Source organism: Neolamprologus brichardi, chromosome 8 (genome assembly GCF_056152115.1).
Source record: "Neolamprologus brichardi isolate AB-2024 chromosome 8, ASM5615211v1, whole genome shotgun sequence".
Taxonomy (NCBI): domain Eukaryota; kingdom Metazoa; phylum Chordata; class Actinopteri; order Cichliformes; family Cichlidae; genus Neolamprologus; species Neolamprologus brichardi.
In genome coordinates, this window is record NC_142111.1 from 13,822,791 (window position 1) to 13,844,926 (window position 22,136).

The window sequence follows — 22,136 nt, forward strand, 5'->3', positions numbered from 1 at the left end:
ACCTGCTGGGAATGTATGGATGTAAAAGTTCACTAATATATGTTTGTGCTTGTCCATGCAGAGCCCTGAAAGTCAAGGTCAAAACGTTAAAGTGGATTCTGAATTTAATAGGGAGCCAGTGCAGCTGGATCAGCAGGGGTGTGACATGGGAGTACTTGGAGGACTTGGTCAGAAGCTTTGCAGCAGCGTTCTGAACTTGCAGATGCTCCAAAGAGGCTTTACATAAACAAGTAAACAAAGAATTACAATAATCCAGACAAGATGAAACAAATGCATGAATGACCATTTCTAATGGGACTCAGTTTAGCAATGTTTCTCAAGTGATAAAAACAGGAGTGGACCAGAGATTTAACATGAGCGTCCAAAGTCAGAGCTGAGTCAATAGTAACACCAAGGTGCCTGATAGACGGTTTGGCAAATGTAGTAAGTGGACCCAAGTTTTTCATAACACTAGGTACAAATTCTTTAGGAGCACAAATAAGGACTTCAGTCTTCTCCTCATTTAGTTGAAGAAAGTTTCCAGCCATCCAACCTCTAATGGAGTCTATGCACTTCATGGGGCTTAAAGGAGATATATAACTGAATATCATCTGCATAGCAGTGATACAAAATGTCCTTAAAAGTGCTCAATAAGTGTTGAAGAGGAAGTAAATACAGTAAGAACAATAAAGGCCCCAAAACTGAACCTTGTGGCACACCATAGGCAAGAAAAGTAGAAGAGGAACTGTACTTAGAGGTAGCCACAGAAAGGATCGTTCATGCAAATAGGATTCAAACCAGTCCAAAGCAGCCCCTGATATACCCACCCACTGTCTCAGCCTGTCTAGCAGAATATGATAGTCCACAGTATCAAAGGCGGAGGTCAGGTCCAACATCAACAGAACGGAGCATTCTCCTGCATCACAACTCATCAAAATATCGTTGGAGACTCTAAGAAGTGCAGTTTCAGTAGAGTGAGCTTTACGAAAGCCAGATTGACATCCAGAATGCTGTATTTATCTAGAACAGCTATAAGCTGCTTAGCCACAACCTTTTCCAAAATCTTAGCAATGAACGGTAATTTTGAAATCGGTCTGTAGCTACTGAGAAGAGAAGCGTCAAGCTTAGGTTTTTTTTAACAGTCTGTGAATGACAGCCTTCTTACAATAAACAGGGACCTGACCAGAAACCAGTGAGGTATTGATAAGTATTGTGAGCACACAGGGACCAATAGACTGAAAGACAGTTGGGCGATTTCGGCCTACAAGCATGTCTCTTAGCAGGTGCCATTTTGGGATCCTTATAAACACAGCATAATATTATGTTGAAGAACAGGACGTATTACTCTGCGAGGCTCCTGACTACAGTAGCTGTAATGCTCCTACAATCCGTCAAGCGGTGCAGCTTCGTAGCTTACCAAAGTCATACTAAAACATTTTGATAGATTTTTCATGGCCGTGTATCACATAGAATCAGTTCGAGGTCAGTAAGCACAACCAGAATTGATACATAAGGCATACCGGATGGTACCGGAAGGCGAACTGTCAGTTTTTTGAGAAAATTGAAAGATTTTAGGTGCGCCTTATAGTCCAAAAAATACAGTACTAACTTTAATGTAGATGAGGCCATCTCTGACACATTACAGGCAGTAGTCCTGCCTGTAGACACAATAACTTGTAACCACACAGCACCTGTACAGGATAGTTTTTGACCTTCAAAGGTTCTTTGTTAATGGCTTGCTTTAGGGAAGAGAGGGCGCATTAGGATCTGGAAACAGTGGATTATATAAGACTCAAAAAGCAGCTATATAGACACTAAAATTCTAAAAAAAAATAAAATAATAATAATAATAATGTTTCGCAATAAAATAATATAACATAGAGTAATATGCAAAGGTCTTGAGCCACCACTTATTTCTTTATAATTTGCTTCCAAAGAGAGTTTATTGTATTTTTAATATGCTCTTGAGCAACTGGTCCCCAGTTTTTCTGATGGTCTTTCAGAGTTTTCTTTAGACATTTGCTGCTTTTTCACTTATTTTCAGTCCAGTCATTGTACGTGTCCATTTTCAGAGGAACCTCTTAAAAATCCATTTAATACTGATCTGTTACTTTCTAAAAAGTAACAGATCAAGGGATCTAGAAGTGTTGTGTCTAAACATGACAGGAAACAAACGAAAAGAGCTCATTTTAAATTGGATCTTTAGGTAGATTGGAAAGACAAAAGTGGCAGGCCTGAAAAAAAAAAAAGAAAAGAAAAATAAAACAATCATACAACCAATTTTAAATCAGTACCTTGAGGCACTTGACTACTAGCAGCCATTCACACACATGTATATAATTTGTTTCTGTGGCTGAAAAAACAGAAATTGCCAAAGATTAACAGTCTGACAGACATAAAATAGTATTTTTACACCAACGAGGTGTTATCAAAAACTTGGCATATCTTGGCATGATGTAGTGAGTGATTGATTTGAAGTTTAGGGTTGAAATTGCCATCACTGTACATCTGTATGTACAAAAGGAGTCAGGAAAGATGAATGAGTGTGGAGGCTTTTTCATGCATTCAGCTGTTGTATTTCAGTTCTTGTGTTTGGGATCTTGTCAAAATAAATGCAGAAACGTACAGTCAGATTTGGATCTACATGCAACGCCATGATTAATAATATCTTGCCAATTCTCCCAAAAACACTGCCAATGCCATAAAAGCACACCTGGATAGAAAACACACAGTGGAGCACTATCAGTCATGGACAGGTATCCCCAGAGTGCAGACCGCAGCGTTATTAAAGCAGTGTGGGATCATCTCGACAGAGAACAGAAAAGAAGGCAGCCAGCATCCAGAGAAGAGCTTTGAAAGTTCTTCAAGACTGGAGAATTATTCCTGAAGACTATTTAAAGAAATTACAAGAAAGCTTGTCATCGAGTTCAGGCTGTGCTGAAGAATAAAGGTGGTCATTACCAGATATTTACTCTCGAGCTTGTTAGAGTTGTACAGCCTCTGGCTTTGCCTTATATAACGTATCTTTATTTATGTTTGCACATTTTATTAAATTACTGAAGCTCTGCCAGTTTCACAGCAAAATACAAAGAAGTGAGGGGTGGCTCGAGATTTTTATGTGGTACTGTACACTTACCATCACTTAAGGGAGCTTTAAGGTTAGGACTTACTCTTACTCTTGCTGTAATTCGTGAATACATTAACATCCTTAAAATCATGCATAATTAAGCATATCAGCCTTTTCATCTGATACTTTCCCATCCATGTTGAATTTGTGTAACACCGATACCCCATCTGCACCTTGTGAGTGTCTTCTAGGGAATTTGCTGTCAGACATGTTTTCTCTTTATGCCCTTCCTTTTTTTGTTAAAACATAAGGCTGATTTGGGACTATGCTATGTGTCCCCATTGACTACAATGGACATAATGCTCAAAGCACTGCTGTGCTGTCAGTTTGCTAGCATGACTTTACAGTCTTGTTCCACAGTGTTGTTGCAAAGTAGGCAAAAAACACTTTGCTTTTTGTGTTACCTTGATCTCAAATTGATTTTGTCAGTTTTTTATCCTCATCTAAGAGTACAGTTATTAATAGCCAATAGTTGTCAAGGTATTACATTCATTGAAAGAGAATTTATCCAAATTGTATCTGACAAACTACTACATTTTTACCCTCAAAGAGCCCATTGAAGTTCTGGAAGAAAGTTGGTTCTGACAGAGCTAGACTATAGGATCAAATCAGCAACACTGAACATGTAAACAACAACCATAAGTAAAGCAGCCATCCTGAGAATACCCTTTGATCAACAGACTTTCATACAGGGCTTCAAATTTATTAGTTCTGCCATGTAGACAAGAACGCTTACGTGACCCTGGAATCCTTTTGGAATTCTAAGCCAGATGGTAGAAGAATAAGGTGTGCCCACAGCCCTAAGTGTCTATTAACCCTTACCTTCAAAGTGCATCACAACGCCACCTTCAAACCAAATTACTAAGAGGTGTACTTGGAAAACACCTTGTGATCAGTGCACCCTTGGCACCTTTATTCAGGACTTCCAATCTATGGAATGGATTGCAAAGTAATTACACAAGGACCACAGGAAAAGAGACTGTGCATAATCCAAATTTCAATTAAAGCTAATGTTTAAACATATAGTAGTTCAGGTTGGCCTTGAGAATTAACAAGCAGAAAGTAAATTTTTGCTCATTCTGGAGTTCAGATGGATATTGGGGACAACATTTTACAAATTACTGTGAAATAAATAGAGACTATGACTTGAGAAGGGATCTGACCATGACCTGTTTCTGTCTGAGGAGAAAACTCTTCCTTAGATAATTAGCATTCATGGACTGCTTGAAAGGTTCCCTTCACTTTCCATTCAGTTTTCTGACCTGCTCCAACAGGTCAGCATGACCTCTAGCAAACCTCTTCACAGTCACATTCATCACTGCATACTTGAAAACCCTTGGCACATTAGTAGCTCTGAAAACCTGACCATCTGCAACTCATTTTTTTAAAAAAAAATCAATTTCCACTTTATTTTCAATGTCTTTTCTCATCATCTGGTTACTATGTTTTTGCATGTCCATTTGTTTCTTTAGTAATTTATAATTGCTGAGTTGATGTAAGCTTCTCTTTAACTTTTGTCACATACAAGGCTTTAGTCACATGGAATTTGCTTACTGGTTGCTGGTTGCTCTCTACTCCCCAGCTGGCTGCCATGATCACTAGCAGATGGCAGAAATGGAACATTCTCTATTTTTGCAAAATGGAAATAGAGAACGTAAAAGTATGAGTAAAAGTTTTGCCATACTGCTTCAGCCAAAATGTTTGAAAAAGCGCAACTTTTTCTTTGAAGCTGTTTTGGTTTATGTTGCAATTTTCACAGTTTCACAACAACTCAGAGGGTAGATGTCAACTGTTTGCAGACAATTTGGCAACTTCCATGCAAACAATGAGCAACTACTGCAATCCAGTAACGACCAAAGCAATTGGAAGAAGGTTTTGGGTGCAGCAGCATATATTTTTTATGTAACCACTTTTATCAAGCACGTACCAGTTACTTCCATGAGCCATTTGCAGTCTTTAGTTGCTAGGGAGACATTAACATTTGAATTTAGCCCCAAAGCTATATAGATTATTCCAACCGTGGTGTTTACAGGTCATTTTTTGTTGTAAAACTTAAAATTCGAAGGCATGGGATCACAGTTTATTACTATAAACATTTAACACACCAGGTTAATGAACAGCTGTTTAAGGTTGTTTAGTAATGCTGTATAAACAGATTGCTAATTATCTGAGCATAACTTGCCATACTATGCCATAGACATAGTACGTGAACTCACAGTTTTCTTATTGTTCAGAACATGTGTGAAGCAATTATTTTTAACACTTGCCACTGACTCTCAAATTATATTTCACTTCTGGGAACTTGTATGAAACAGCAATGTAAGCAAACCCTAGGCCTGCACACACAAATACGCGTGCGTCGTGTTAATGTTTCCTCTGTTCTCCTCTCCCCTGCTCTGGCCTCATCTATTTTAATGCAGTGAGAATGCTGATTGGACAAGATGAACATTTAGACAGGGTGAAAGGAACAGCAGCTTGCAATTTGTCACCTTCTCACTACTTTTTATTAGTTGAAAGAGATGATGTGGAGAAGGGTTTGACTGGAGAACAGATGCAGAGATAAAAGCGATGCAACAAAGGGAAGAAGACAGTGATCTACTTTCTTCCAAGTGAAAATTGAAACCACTGTCTCATTAACTCTGGAAAAGTTTAAGAATTGCTAGTGGGAAGTAACTTTAACACCTTTGGACAAGTTGCAATAAGTGGGAAAAGAGAGCAGATCCCTCGAGTTTGTCTCGACACCCTTGCCAAATCAAACCAAAAAATCTTTGGATTTTTGTATAGGAGCAATAGCTAAAAGAATGTCGAATAAAGCTTAGCTCAGACAATATGGCAGGACAGATCATTTCATGTAACTCTGACCCGCTATCAATTGTTGTCAAAGTTGTCAAAAGTTGTCAAAAAGTCTGCAAATACATAAGGCCCCTTATGAAACTGTACGGCAGGAAATGCTGTTAATAATTCTCATCATTCACAGCTATCTCTCCTTCTCACACATACATTGATTCACCCCCTTACCCACCCGGTATCTTTCCTGATTTCAAAAGAGAAACTGTGCAGTTGTTAACAAGATTGAAAAAAATGTTAAGAGTTGTACATCATTGATTTACACATGTACTTTGTTTAATATGAGAGGACTTTTTATTCAAAGAATGACTCACCTCAAAGGCAGCCTGAAGTGCTGCTTGCATTTCAAAAACAGCTGATTAAACCCTTGAATTCCCTTTTCTTATTATGTGTGTGCCTGTGCTTTTTGTTCTGTCTGGTTTAGGCTACAGATCCAGATCTGGGGGCAAGCGGTCAGGTCCATTATCGGCTGGTCAACCACCAGGGGCTGTTTTCCATCAATGCCACTGGAACCATTACAACTGGAGTGCCACTGGACAGAGAGGTGAGACGAAGCTACAGATTCTGTTCCTATTTGTTTAAGGCAAAGCAGACAACTGTAAACGGTAATAGTATTTTTTATGACGTAACTCCACAAACAGGAATGGCTGAAAGAATTGTGTTTTTGGTTTGCACATCCATCTATATGTCCCATTCTCTTACATTTGATCTTTTGATGATGTTGGAGGAGTTTTGTCAAAATCTGGCATTAACATTCCCTTGGAGTGAAAGATGAACTGCTGGGCTGAATAAACTGTCAGTGCAGTAAAGGTACACCTATCCAGATCAACTGAAGGGCCAGCAGCTTCTCTTGGATCCTGGGCCAGTTTTTTTGCTGGATTTTTTCCCCCCCATTTCTTAACGACATGACTTTCAGAAACTATTCATATGCTGCAGACTTGCCATTCAGGGCTAATACTTGTTCTTTTGTCCTCCAGTTGTCTAGTTGGCTCAATTTTTTTAAGAACACACTGCACATCATATCAAGATATGACATGTTTTCAGCGAATATTTTGTTATGAATCATCTTCTTTGTGCAAAGATAAAATATTTTGCCTTTCAAACTGTGTTTTGTTGGCATTTCTTGTAGAAAAACAGTTGTTGTTCCTAATAATAAAGTGCATAAAGAGAAGTTATGTCTAGACACTACAATGGATCATTCCAGTTGTTAGGTGCTGCTTTTATGCTAATATAGGTCTATAACAAACGAACCAAAAAACATTCCTTTTGAAAATGGTCAGTTACAAGAACTGGACTTAAAATGTGTGCAAAAGAAGCCAAAAAAACACCTTTCTGAACTATTGCTCAGAACTATTGCCCTTTAAAAGCAAAATGTAAAGAAAAGAGGAGTGGTTGAAGAGTTTTGCACAGTACTGTCAAACAATATAGTGTTGACATATCCAGCAGCTCAGAATTAAAATCTGCTTGACATGAAAGCAAACTGTAATTTGGGTGGTTGGTGGAAGAAAACTGTGAGAAAGTAATTCTTGTTTGTAGCTTTGTTAATGCTAAATTTTGAATCTATGTTCTCCTGAAGGTTAAAGGTCATTACTATCTCACGGTTGAAGCCTGGGATGGTGCAGAGAATCCACGGCGATCCAGATTAACACTTCGTGTCACCGTTCTGGATATAGACGACAACAGCCCAATATTCACCCAACAAACTTACAATGTCAATCTACCGGAGAACAGCCCAAAGGGCACTGTTATATTACAATTAAAGGTAAGTGTTTGTAAAGAGGAACAGGTGGGTTTGTAGCTTAGGCGTTTAGCGAATCAAACAAAAAGAAAAAAATCAGTAGTTCATTGGAACTTTTATATCTAGATTTTTGGTAAAGAAGTGAAAAGGGCTTTGTTGCAAACAAAAACTTACTGAAACTAGACCATGACAAATAAATCATCTCTGCTGATGCATTGGTTGGTTTTAGATTAATACAGTTATATCTGAATCAACAGATAAACAGTGCAGCAAAGAAAGTTTTGTTTTTGTTTTTTTTTTGAGAAAACGACCTGCATTATAAAATGTAATTTCTTCAGCAGATAACTCTGGGATGTATTTTTTATCTGAAGAAGATCCAACTCAGTGTTGCTCACAAGTCTTTAAACAAATGAATGGATTCCTAAAGGAACTGTTCTATATTGCTTATGCTGTTTTTATGTGTGTGTTAATTGTGTGTTCTCAGTGTTAGCGTTATCATTTAAATCTCTATAGCACTGTAGAGGTTTAGAAGAACATTTTTTATCAAATCTTAGCATTCCTTAGCAAAGACACAAATTGCTGGTTTGCATTTATTTTATATACAGATAATATATATATATAAGCTAATATATGTTTAATGTCCTTAATAATGTTCTTAATAAATCCCTTTATCTTAAAAATTCCCAATGATGTCAGTCTAATGTTATTTGTGCACAATATATTGAAAATTATATTTATGCTGCGTGCAGTGATAGAACATTGATAGTTTGATAACACTTGCAGACCTGCTGCACACTGCAGCAGAATGTGAGATAAAGCTGCACAGCTACACTTTAAAATTATTACATAAGATATGGACCACCAGCTGTAATTTAAAGGTTACTACCACAGGCATTTCTGACAACAACACAACACAGATCTAATTAAACTGTTATAGTGTGTTACAAGCAGGTATATGTGGATTCTTGTCCTACTGACAAGTATTAGAAATTCACATTGCAGTGATATTGCTTTCCTTTCCATGTTCTCTGTAGGCGACAGACACTGACCTCAACTCCAACCTTACTTACCGAATCAGAACCGAAGGCTCGGACCAGGACATCACTCAGCTGTTCCACATCGACTCCAGAACAGGCGAGCTTTCAGTTCTCAAGGTTCTGGACTTCGAGGCTCTGTCTGAGTCAGAGCCCACATACACGTTCACTGTAGAGGCCCTGGACACAAAGGGAAACATGCCTCCTGGACTAGCCTCTGTTACAGTCAGAATAATGGTGAGTGTGTGGGTATGTGTCTACAAGCTACTTTCTCTGTGTGGACAGAAAGATGGGTAATATTTTCTACTCTTTTAGTAAAATGTCTTTAGTTTGAAGAAAAGTAAACTGGCACTGTGATGTAGCAGGTATTGGAAGACCATTATGGTTTGTTTGGTTTTTTTGTTTTTTGTTTTTTTGGGGGGGGGGGGTTAATAAATGAATAATGAATGAATATGGAAAAGGCAAGCAAAGCATTTTCACTCAGAGAAATAAAAGAGACCAAAAAAGCATTTTAGAACCAGCGTGTAAAAATGCAGTGTGGTCTACATGGTAAAATGGCAAGTACAAATTGGCGGACACAACTGCTGACTTACCATCCAAGTGGCATTGGCAGCACTAGTAAAGATTGTTGAAACATCTGTTTGGTGTAGAGTCCAAGCGGCACCCTTTTGGGATTAAAAAACACCAAAAACTGCATTTTTTCGAATGACCATTTCACACTTGCTCCAAAAGAGAACTATACAGTAGGTCCCCATAGCTGGTTCTCCCTTTTAAATCAAATATGTGGGAGGATTTCTTTTGGTTTAAATCATATTAAGTCTTACATTTATTGGGGATTTGGGCAAGGCTGCTTTGATTGATAGATGGGTGCCAGTATCTACTAGCTCAAATAACTAAAGTATTGGTGGGTTTTGGACCATTTTAAATGTAAATATCTAACAAATAATATGGTTTACTGTGTGATTAATTATTATACTAACAGACCTCCCAAGAAGTCTGTCCTCCAGTTTTGGTGAGTAAAATTGGCAGACACAACTGCTGACTTACCATCCAAGTGGCATCGGCAGCACTAGTAAAGATTGTTGAAACATCTGTTTGGTGTAGAGTCCAAGCGGCAACCTTTTGGGATTAAAAAACACCAAAAACTGCATTTTTTTGAATGACCATTTCACACTCGCTCCAAAAGAGAACTATACAGTAGGTCCCCATACCTGGTTCTCCCTTTTAAATCAAATATGTGGGAGGATTTCTTTTGGTTTAAATCATATTAAGTCTTACATTTATTGGGGATTTGGGCAAGGCTGCTTTGATTGATAGATGGGTGCCAGTATCTACTAGCTCAAATAACTAAAGTTTTGGTGGCTTTTGGACCATTTTAAATGTAAATATCTAACAAATAATATGGTTTACTGTGTGATTAATTATTATACTAACAGACCTCCCAAGAAGTCTGTCCTCCAGTTTTGGTGAGTAAAATTTGGGTATTTTATTTTTATGCTCGTATTAGCAGGTATCTGTGTCTGTGCAATGCACCCATAAAGTCTATGGATGTGACTTGCTAATCACCTTTGCTAGTGTTAGCAGATAACTTAGCATTCCACCCTCTCGTCCAAATACGGTCCCTTCTGGCTCCAAAAAACAACACAGTGATGCTCACAATCATACAAAAACAGGGGTTCACAAACCAATTTGTGATAAAACAAGTGGTGCTGCCATATACCAGAAGAAGCACATGGTGGACTGCTGTGGGTGGATACACTCAATGTAAAACAGTATAAATATAGGCTCAAATATATTGTATTGCCAAAGGTTTTCAACCGTCTGCCATCACATGCATATAAACTTGAGTGTGACATCACATATTTTAATTAATAACCTTTAATATAATGTTGGCACATCCTTTGCAACTATAATAGCATTAACTCTTCTGGGAAGGCTTTCCACATTGTTTAGGAATGTATTTATTTTTGACAATTCTTCCAAGGTATTTCCAAGGTTTGACACTGATGTTGGACGAGAAGGCCTGTGTCACAGTCTCTGCTGTAAATTATCCTAAAAGCGTTCTGTTGGGTTGAGGTTCCCAAACTGTTCCCACAAAGTTAGGACCATGAAGTTGTCCAAAATGCATGCATTTATTATTGAAGCATTGAGAGTTAATTTGACTGGAACTAAGGACCCGAGCTTAACTCCTGAAAAACAAACCAACACCAACACCATAATGCCCCCTCCACCAAACTTTTCACTTGGCACAGACAAGTACCGCTCTCCTGGCAACCACTGAACCCAGGCACATTCGTCAGTTTGCCAGATGAAGAAGTGTGATTTTCTACGGTGTAATTTCTTGATTTTATACACCTTTGGCCATGGAAGTGAGTGGAACACCTGAATTGAATTATCTGAATGAATCGGTGAGGAAATATAGATAAGTGTGCTGAAGGTTTTACAATAACCTTTGACTAGACAAGGTCCAGGCCTATTAACCTCTTGCTAGTGATCATGATTGCATACTACTCTATGCAGAGGTATATAATGCTCAAGCCTACAGTGATCTGGAAACTGCTGGAAACACCAGTGTGATCGTCCACAGTGAAACAAGTTTTACATCACCATGGACAAACAAAGTGATGAATTAGAAAGAAGTCCCTATCTGGTCGTTAAGTGATGACGTGACGAATCCTACTTCCGGGCCTAAAGTAGTCTGCGTTTAATATGGCTTTTGTCTTGTTAACATGTTTAATGTTATGTATTTTCTTCTATTTAATCTCAGAAAGCTCTTAAAACAGTCAGTGATCACTGTTGACCTCCCTCGGCTTTTATTACCGCTAATCATTTATTTAAGCTCAGTTTTTAAAACCTTAGGATGTAACTACAGCCCAGCCCATGCTGCAGTATATGAATGACTAACCTCGTATTGTGGATGGATTATCTCAGTTGTTCTCCTGGCTGAAGTTTGGTCCTTTTACAGCATCCTGCCATGCGATTACATTTGTTCCTGACCACTGAGAACACTCACGTTAACTTTTATTGAGTGGAAAAAAAGTTAGCTTGTTTATATTATGCTAACATAGCTGTGTTGCTAGCGGTCACGTAACACATCATTATATACCAGCTAGCCCAACTTCAGTAACCCTACAAACGTCACTGCTGTTTAGTTTTCTGTCTTCATTTATGTTGAAGTGATAACAGAGCTGTACGTTTTAATTTGTTTCCAAAATCCCTCAGTCAGGACATGCTATATTGTATTTATATAGAAGCTAGCGAGCTAACTTCCTGCTAACTTCTAACACCGTTAAATGTCATAAATTCCGTTTTCATGGATGCCTGGATGTTAAACTCAATTGTTACACCTGGTAGAGCAGAACGCTGATCATTTTATTAAATATGAAAGACTTTAGACAGTTTTTCAACTCTCAGTAATGCCATAGCGATCGTTTGATTTATGGACCTGCAGCGGAGTTTAGGCCCAGACACGGCTAGTGACGTCAGACTTAACGACCAAATTACAAAACACATGAAAACTTGGACAGTTGGGTGTTCCAGCAGGACAGTGATCCCAAACACACTTCAGAACTGGTTTTGGATAAAGCAGGCGAACATGTAACTGGACACAAAGCTCCAACCTCAACCCTCTTGAAAATTTGTGGACTGTTCTTAAAAGCCATATCTGTGCCAGGAAACCAACCAATTTGAATGAATTATAACATGAAGAGTGATCAAGTATCTAGACAGAGTCATGCCAAAAGGTTGTTGATGGCTGCCAAAAGCAATTTGTAAAGGGACATTTAATCAAACATTAGTAGGTATGTATATATAAATGCAAGCCTATATGTATACTTTTGACCCTGTGTGAATTAGAGAAAATCCAAAAATAAGTTCAAACTTGTTCACCCAGTTCTTGTCATTGCTGATGTATAGTGTACAATCATTTCACCCGATGTTACATCTACTATGAAATTTCAGGAATTTGAGCAAATTGTCAAAGAGCAAAACTGTACATTTGGTCTTCAACAGCACTGACTTCCTGCCTTTAGCCTTGACTATGTCAGTCTCTTATATACAGTATGTGGTAAAACCTTGTCTTTCATACATAGTTCACAGTATAGATGACTACACACAACAACAGATGTACATCCACTACATTCAAATTCATCTTGAACTTCTACATGCTAGTCTATTTGATTGCTTGACCTTGAACTTCTGTTCAGAGCATGGCTACTATTAGAGTAGTAGATGCCAATATTTCTAATCAAGGAAATGCATCAAAGCATCACAGCATCTTCATTTTACACAGCTAAAACAGCACATTGTCTTCCTGCTTTGTTTTTCTTTCCTGTGGTGCTGCTAGACACAGGATGGAGTTTATTATTTCTGATCCTGTTGTCTCTGACACTCAGTGACTATACCAGAGATTAGCATATGAATCTATGCAATCTATGGACTTTAGGTTCCGATATCAGAAACTTTAAAATGACGGAGAAATAAGCTGACAGTTTCTGTGCTTTATACAACATTTAGTTTACATAGTGTGTTTTTGTTTTGTTTAGTTTTTTTGAGTTTGACAACTGTGAAAGAAAGTTTTAAAATCCATCATTTAACCAGCCAATGGAAAATTAAAAGCACAATTGTTTTGTGGTGTCCTCACTTTCACCCTTGCTGATGTTTTCTAGTACTGCTGACGCCTGCTGTGATTAAAGCCCCACAGGTTTTCATGAACACCCCATTTATTCTACTCACTACAGCATTTGTTCTATTCAGAGATAAATTGGAATCCAAGCCAAAGAAATAAAATTAACTCAGCATAAGCAATAGATTATATGCACTACTTTTCATATATATATATATATATATATATACATATATTCCCAAACCTATGACGAAACTGCTACAGTAATTTGCTGTTATTAAAAATTTCAACATTTCAGGAACTTCAAGGAAACAAAAAGCGGCTTGGTGCAGTGTATTTTAAAAATGCTAATGCCGTACTGTTTCTGTGTTTGTGTTAAATCTCTCTCCAGGACATGAATGACTTTTCTCCAGTATTCAGCCAGTCAGTGTACCGAGGCATGGTTGCCCCTAATGCTGTCAAGGGAACCATCGTAACCACAGTGATGGCCAATGACTCTGACCCTGCGGTGAGCATTATCAGATGCAGCTATTCAATCAAACTGTTTCACAGCCTGCTCCTCAAATTGTGTACTGGAATGATGCAAGATAATGGTGCTTGTCTTCAGTCAGTGTGTGTGTAGGTGTGTTTTTAACGCATTTTCACTTCTTTCTCTAGTGGAGTATTTATTTTTTTATACCTCAGTGTGTCACAAGGTGAAATCTCAAGAGAACATTTAATGCTGAGCATCCTTGTTATGTAGACTGCTTTATTCTGGTTGTTGTAAAATGAGGTTTAGCTGTTTTATGTGAGTCTGATTTATGTAACTGTAGGTTAATAAGGTGATAACATGCTCATACAGAATTCTCATAATCGGCAGTATGTGAGAATACCTCACGAGGCTTCATTGAATCATGCAGCGACACTGGGAAAATCACTTTTTTAAAACTATTAGAAACAAAAATAAACCAGCTGATGCGTTTGCGTTTGATTCACAAAACAGGTGTTTATGAAAAAGCACTGGGAGTGCTTTTATTTTGCATTACTGCTCGAGATGCCATGAGCTTATTTTTCCCTCCTCCTTCTTCATGCAGGATCTTCTACACCAGCAGTGTTGTCACATAAGCCTCTTTAGAGCACCGCTTTCCTTTCACTGTTGCGCATGCTGCTTCCTGTGTCAGCTGAATTGGTTCACACTTTAGGTTTAAGCATGAGAAATTCTCTTGGGTCAAAAAACAACATTATAAAGTCCAGGCTATATGCTATAAAGGACCTCCCCAGTGCTCAACAAAGGTAACAAATAGCACCTTGTTTGAGTGCTGGAGCCTATAATATTCATATATCTCTGTGTAATTTCCATTTATACCCTCCAGATCTAAAGTATACCTCGAAAGTACAAATACTTTCAAGAATTTATCAGCATTGGGTTTTGCTGACTCACTCTGAGCTGTTATGCAAGAAAGTGTTACATCAATGTAGACAGTCACTGAAATACTGCTCGCAACAGCAGTGCTTCTGCAAAAGTGAACTCAGATTAGAGCGTTTGATGGCTGGATTGAAAAATGGCTGTTTACATAATTAAAAATATCTATTTTGTCTGTCTGGAGTTTCTCTTTAACGTCCCTTACCCCTTACTCTTTCAGCGTTTCAGTTTGAAAATATGACCTTAGCGGACTTGTCATTGTTGTTTTTTCGCTGGTGGATTTACAGCCTTAAGGGAGATAAAGTGAATAAAGTGTGTATGACAAGCAAGACATGTAGCAAGAACCTTTCGTCCCCTGAGAATATACAGAGGGCAGACATACTGTATGACTTTTAGCCAAAGGAGCAACTTTTGTTGCTGTAAATGTTGTTCCTCAGACCATGACATAGACAATATATGTAAGGATTATAGTGAAAACATTTTTTTAAAGAAGATATAAATGAACTGCTTCGGTCACATATTACAATTTCTGAAAATAAACTAGCAAAAGCTCCAGTTTTACCACATTGTCAGCACGTATTTTTAAAGTTCAAGGAACGCTTTAAACGCAGAGGTCTAATTTGTTTGTGTGTTTATCTTTCCTCCTCAGAATGGCACAGCTATTTTTTTCCTCACTGTTGAATCTTGAGCTCATTAAAGAATACGGAGTATTTGCTTAAAATATGTGGATATTACAATGTAAATGTATGTATTTCCTGACATTTTGTGTCAAATCAGTCATAGTAACTTATGACTGCTCATTATCAGCAACAGTTAAGAGGTTAATTCATGACCATTTGAACCGCATTTATGTAAAGTAATGATATGTCTTATCAACGCTCACAATTATTTCTATATAGAGACTTAACATTTGGATCCCTGCTAATTGCTTTAGATATTAAATACTGCAAAACTCATTACACAGCCATCACCATATTATTTAATTACAGTTCAGAAGATATTAGAAAAAAAGAAATAGTTTTCCAGAAACCATGCATGAGGCATTTCATCCTATAGTTTTTTGTTTAATCAACTTTTCAATCAAGTTTTTTATTTTAATGGTTAAAATGGATATTATTCTGTTGTCATCATAGGGTACTCCAGCAGGTTTAGTACGTTATAAGGTGGACCAGGTGGCGTATCCATACTCAGCCAGTATATTTGGCGTAGAAGAACAGACCGGACGTGTGGTTACCAGAGTGAACCTGAACGAGGAGCCGAACATGAAGTTCAGCGTAAGTGTGCACAGACGTCTTTTTTAAAAAATCAATTTTTCTTTCTCTTTTTTTTTTTTGGTAAAACACAATGAAGATGACTCAACTTTGCACTTCAGTCATCTTCATTGTTTTGTTTAAAATCGACTGTGGTGTATAGAGGCAAAACTACAAATATTGCATCTTCATCTTCAAATTATGGATGCAACTGTACTGAACTGCTGCTACATCAAACCCATCATTACAAGTCTTTTGCAGTATTTTTAGTTAAAACCTTGAAATTTGCAACCAGGTTTTACATTTGTGAAGTCACGACCCACTCGGTCCTATTTGGGGTGGCTGTAGCTCAGGAGGTAGAGCAGGTCACCTACTGATCGGAAGGTTGGTGGTTCGATCCTTGGCTCCTCCAGTCTGCATGTCAAGTATCCTTGGGCAAGATACTAACCCCAAGTTGCTCTCCGTTGCATCCATCGGAGTATGAATGTGTGTGAATGTAGTTAAATAGCACTAAGTATAGATAAAGTGCTTGTGAGAATGGGTGTGATTGGGTGAATGTGGCATGTTGTATAGAGCGCTTTGAGTGCTCCGAGAGAGTAGAAAAGCGCTATATAAGAATCAGTCCATTTACCATTTATTCAATAATGCCTATATTTCATTAAATGTAACCATTTTGTAGTGAGTGTTTAATTGCATCATCTTACATAACAGCGGTTGTTATTTAGATAACATTTATCCTGGTGACCTTCTTTTTGCTTTATCGTCTGGATTCTGGTATTCAGTAGGTGGGGGGCGTGGAACGACATCATACAAAATAAGTCAGAATGATTAGATTACTAATTTCAGATTTGATTTGCTTACATGTAATACTTATGAACAGGGGACTCTGAGCAATTCCCTATCCACTCTACAAAATATACTGCAGCAGCTTATTAGTTTCAAATCTACCTTCTCCCAGCTGTATTCCTCAGTGGGCCTTGCTAATTTCATCTTTTCATTGGGCTTTAATTAACACAACAAGGATTCAGCATCCTCTGAAGATATCGCTCAAGGGACTAATTCTACCTTGTTTGCTCCAATAACTCAAACAAAATGAACTAGTCCAAAGCTGAGTACAATATTTGGCTTATGACTGAGATAAACCTTGTCTAATGTACTCATACACAGTAAAGACACAGTAAAGGCGGTTTAAATGATGTGCGGCTAATTATTACCCAACTCGCTTACCTAAAGACACCATTAGACAGCATTAAAAAAAAAACGAATTTGGTGGGCAATTCAGCGTGCGGAAGCAATTGTGCAAAGAAACCAATTGAAATCCTCAGTTGGAAGGAAAAAATAGTTGTGATGAGAATCAGCAAGCCATTTAACTATCACATGTCGCAAGTTCCCAACTGCTAAAGAGTTATTTATGCATGTAGCAGTTTCCTATTTAAAACACTAGTTACTGTATGAATATTAAACAGGATGCATGAGCTGTAGCGTTCACCTGACTAAAGGAGACAAAGGAAACACAATATTTCAGTGTGTTGATATTTAAGGTTGGCCCTCATTAGGAATCCTTTGGGCCTGGTTAACAGCAGTTAGCCCCCAATTAAATGAAGAATAAAAGCCGAGGCAGGAAAGCTCAAGCACACCAGTGGGACACACACCCTCGCTGTTCTTCAAATCCCATCTGAATCATGTGCAGGAAGAGAAAAGTACAATTTATTCTGGTTTATTGCGGGGCTGTCACGCATTGGCTACATCTCATTTAGCGAGCGTAAATGAGAGCGGCGGCGGCATCAGACAGCCATCTCGCAGGGGCGTGGGTATCAATGGCGTGGTGATGTTCTGGCTTTGTCTATATTTGTTTGACAGCTGGTGGTGGTGGCCTACGATCATGGTGAGCCTGTAAAGAAGAATACAACTCTGGTAGAGATCACAGTCCTTCAGCCCTCTGTTATCCCTGTCTTCACCCGGGAAGAATACAGGTATGTGCACATACATACACATTACCATTGTTTAAATTAAAACGTCAGCCTTTTTTTTCTTACAATACAATATGATGACATCAGGCTGGTAAATGGCGTCACTAGTATGTGACACCAATACCAAAACAATGGAGGATATCAAGGCCTGCTGTTGGATTTGTATAGCTTTTGTCAGACTTGAGGACCGCAATGTTTCCGGGTTTCAAAAAAAAACCATTTTTGTTTTGATTTTCATGAGAGCTGATCACATGAGTCATGGCGTCTGTTCTCGTCACATTTTTGGATCGCATCACTGGGAATCCCAGACGAGTAGAAAAAAGTATCTGGTACCAGGTACTATCAGCTAATGTAAAACTCTAAAAACCGAGTCGAGTCAAGCAGAGCCGACCCAAGTAAGTACCAGTGGTGTTTTTTATTAGTGGAATTGTTGCAAAGCAATAATCGCAATATATTTACTCAATATGGCTGCATGTATTTTTTTTTTAACTCAGCTTTGACCTTGAGTGCTAACAATGAAGGTTAAAAATCAGCTGCTCAGCCAACCTTTAGGTATTCATGTTCCCCAAAGTCTAGCATTGAGCTCACTGCACCACCCCTCCTCTGCAGCTGAGCCACACCTCCACCACATCTACCATCACACAAAATTTGAAAATGATATCTTGAATACTGCGGACGCTAGACTACTAACAAAAACAGACAGATAGACAAACAAACAGAACCAATTACATACTCCCTCCCTCCAGGAGGAGAATTATTGCAAAGGTTGTATTCCTGTGGAACAAGAGGCAGGCACACATCTCCGTTTCTCACAGTTAGCTGAATAAAAACATAAGAAATGCTGGATGGCACTCTGTTGTGCCTCCCAAGTAAGATGGACAATTTGTTTCTTTTTTGGCAAATTAATGAAGTACATTCATTTAACGAGTGATTAGAATATAGAAAAGAAAAACTATAAGGTGGAGAACTGAATTAATTTTCCCCGACAGATTAAAATCCAAAGCACTCAGTAAGGTTCAGCCACATTTCAGCATGGACCGCTATATCTATCTATCTATCCTTCTATCCATCCATCCATCTATCCATCCATCCATCCATCCATCCATCTATCCATCCATCTATCCATCCATCCAATCCTGAAAAATAATATTGTAGAGCATCAGGAAGCTTTTCTGGTGACTGTTTTCTCAACTCAGATGTTCTGCCACATAATAACACAGAAGGTGCTAAATCTGAACAGCATGATTGATGTTTGCTGCTATAATTCAGTTTTGATTAGAAGTGAAGTGATGCGCTTTACTGTGCTGAAATTCTTCACAATAACTTGAACAAATATGGCAAAATTTATCTTGCCAAAACAAATATGCATGTCGGCATCAACCTATAAAGGTGAGCTTTCCACACTTGTATTTCTATGAATTCTGCAAAAGCTGCTTACACTCACCTGTTTTGCAACAACACTAAGCCACACACTATAATTAGCTACCACAGAGCATGCCTGTTTCATCTTTGAGGAGCAGTGTTATGTGTTTGATAACAGTAATTTTGTCATCAGCTAAAGGACAAAACTCTTCCACAAGAGTCTGTAAAAGAATCAACCTTACACTGTTTTTAAATTACATTGTGTCAAAATATTGACTCATATTCAAGTCATAAAGCAACTGTATGTAATTCTGTCTCAATAAAGCGTGTAATCCATCTCCTTTGATTATAGAGCTACATACTCTACCTGGCCACTTTATTAAGTGCACCTGTTCAACTGCTCATTAACACAACTATTTACTCAGCCAATCCAATGCAAGTTCATTGCATTTAAATGACCTCCACAGTCACCAGATGTCAATCCTGTGTAGAGCAGGAGTAGAGCACCTTTGGGATGCGGTGGAGCAGGTGGACATTCACATGATGAATATCCACAGACTGCGTGTTGATGTCAGTTTAGCATGGACCAAAATCTCTGAGGAATGTTTCCAACTTTGTTGAACGTATGCCACAAGGAATGAAGGTAGTCAGAGGTCCAACCCCTGTACTTGCAAGTTCTACCTAATAAAGTGTGAGTTTAAATGTCTCTGCACAGAAGATTTAAAAGAACCAAACGCTAAATCTATTTTTTAAGACAGCAATTTTTCATTCACTCTGTCAAGCGAAACCCAAAAGAACCTGGCCGATCGACGCCCTTACCTCATCAGCAGACACAAATATACACAGTATTTGTGTCGTCACCACAACTCTTTCAGTCGGTGCTCGTTTTGTGAGGTCATGGTGTCACCTCAGGTTTTCTTTTCCGTAATTGGCTGTGGTATTGTCCCAGAATGTCTACCTATTATCTTTTTTTCCTCTATTTTGATCTGTCATTCTTTCTATCTATTCCTCATAAAAATTGTTCTCCGTTATCCTGGTTTTTATCAGCCCCGTTCTATGTCTGTTTGTCCCCTCATTGATCTTAGAGTGAATGAATTGCTCTCTTTCCATTTGCTCTTTTGTTATGCTGGCTGTCAGACACAATATCGAAGACATCAGACTGGAAAAGTGAAAATTGCAGAAGACGATGCTTTTAAACATCATATTTTTCTAAGTGTTTCAAATATTTTCACGTCGCTGGACTTTCTGTTAACGCTTGGCAGTGCGAAGGGTAGTAATACTTCGTATTATTCTTTTAATCACTCTTGCAGATTTTCTTTTCATTTTAGTTTCTTCGTCTGCCTTTATCATATTTCAAAGCGATCCATATTTTTCTATGCAGAATATGTGTAGGCAGTTGCAGCGATACAACTCACTTTTCAAGTGGCTGACACACCAGCTGTCTCCGACACCTCAATATTCAGCACTTAAAAAAAAAAAAAAATCAAACCTTTGATACTGATTTTGTAAAAGTATATCTATATTGACATTAAAACTCACTTCAAAGCTCTTATGTCTCTTCATTCAAACACCGGCTACCGCGAGTTTACGGCTAAATGTTTCAGAACATTGTAATTGCAACATTAACGTGTCAAATCCGACACACGTCTTACTTGTACAGATCACATTTCAAGACGTCAAGGTTTGTCTTTCACGCAGAGTAAAGCTCTTGTCTATTTTTAGGGGAAAGGGTTGGAGGCAAGAGAGAGAGATGTCATATAATACTGCATTTATGAATATGTAACATAGCTTCCAGCTAAAAGAGCGTGCGCGTGTCTGTGTGAGCGTGCCCTTTTTCGTATTTTTCTGTATTTGTTAATCATCACACAGTTCACAGTATTTGCATGCATTCACACATTGTTGTTCGTGCACATTAAAGTCCCTTCTTGCGCGTCTGTCTTTGAATGTGTCTGTGCACGTTTACTATGTACAGTATTTTAATGTGTTTGTGTGTGTAAAAGACAGCATTGTGTGTGCGCGTGCGTGTGTGTTGTTGCAATTCCTTGTCATATTCACACAGTGTACACTGTACCAGCTTTGAATTAATTATCCCAGCTTTATAGAATAAAAGCTTACCATTGTACCAGTGTGCTTTTGAGAGCTAGCTAATGCAGCTTAATGATTTTGCATGGTTTCAGCGGTACGGCTTCCAGCCATGGCCGAGTCTGAATTAGTAATATTGATTCCTGTAATGAAAAAGAGAGTAGCGCTGAAACAGGGCATCTGTTAAAAGTGACTTGTTGAAATTTCCTCTTTCCCCCCAACATGTTGGAGTATTTGTTTGATTTGGTCCAGTTATCTTTGATTTGAGACTTTTAGAAAACACTGTGCGTCAAATTACATTCTTATACTAGTATCAGTGCACTGAACATGCATTAAGGAGCTTTCAGTGAATTTCCTGTTTTTGGTGTGCAGTCCTGTTTAGGCTTAATAAATACAAGACAAAAAATATAAAAGAATCAGTTTAATGGCATCGGTTTATGTGACACAACATCCGAAAACAATGTTAAAGTCCAAAACTGTTATTTATGGTGTACTTGCTTCCTACAATGTAAAAGCTCCATATTGATATGGAACTTGTCTATCTTTGTTTATTTTCTATCAGGGCTGTCAATGGTAACACATTAACGCGATTAACGTGATTAAAATCTTTTACGCAATTAACCCATCTGGAGCGCAGAATGACTCAAAATCCTTGAAATGTCTCTGTCAACGCATTTTGAGCAATTTGTCCAAAGTTTGTCCATTCTGCGCTCCAGATGGG

At 38.2% G+C, this 22,136-nt stretch overlaps 1 protein-coding gene across 1 annotated transcript in view; it reads left to right on the forward strand.

The window, feature by feature from the left end:
* The window catches only part of LOC102780475 (protocadherin-15-like), a 213,590-nt gene that overhangs the window by 118,754 nt on the left and 72,700 nt on the right, over window positions 1-22,136 (forward strand). The window contains exons 21-26 of the mRNA XM_087844645.1: window positions 6,378-6,497; window positions 7,530-7,715; window positions 8,726-8,962; window positions 13,741-13,857; window positions 15,885-16,025; window positions 17,862-17,974. Of these exons, the coding sequence (XP_087700771.1) occupies window positions 6,378-6,497; window positions 7,530-7,715; window positions 8,726-8,962; window positions 13,741-13,857; window positions 15,885-16,025; window positions 17,862-17,974 (914 nt within the window). The remainder of the gene's footprint in view (window positions 1-6,377; window positions 6,498-7,529; window positions 7,716-8,725; window positions 8,963-13,740; window positions 13,858-15,884; window positions 16,026-17,861; window positions 17,975-22,136) is intronic.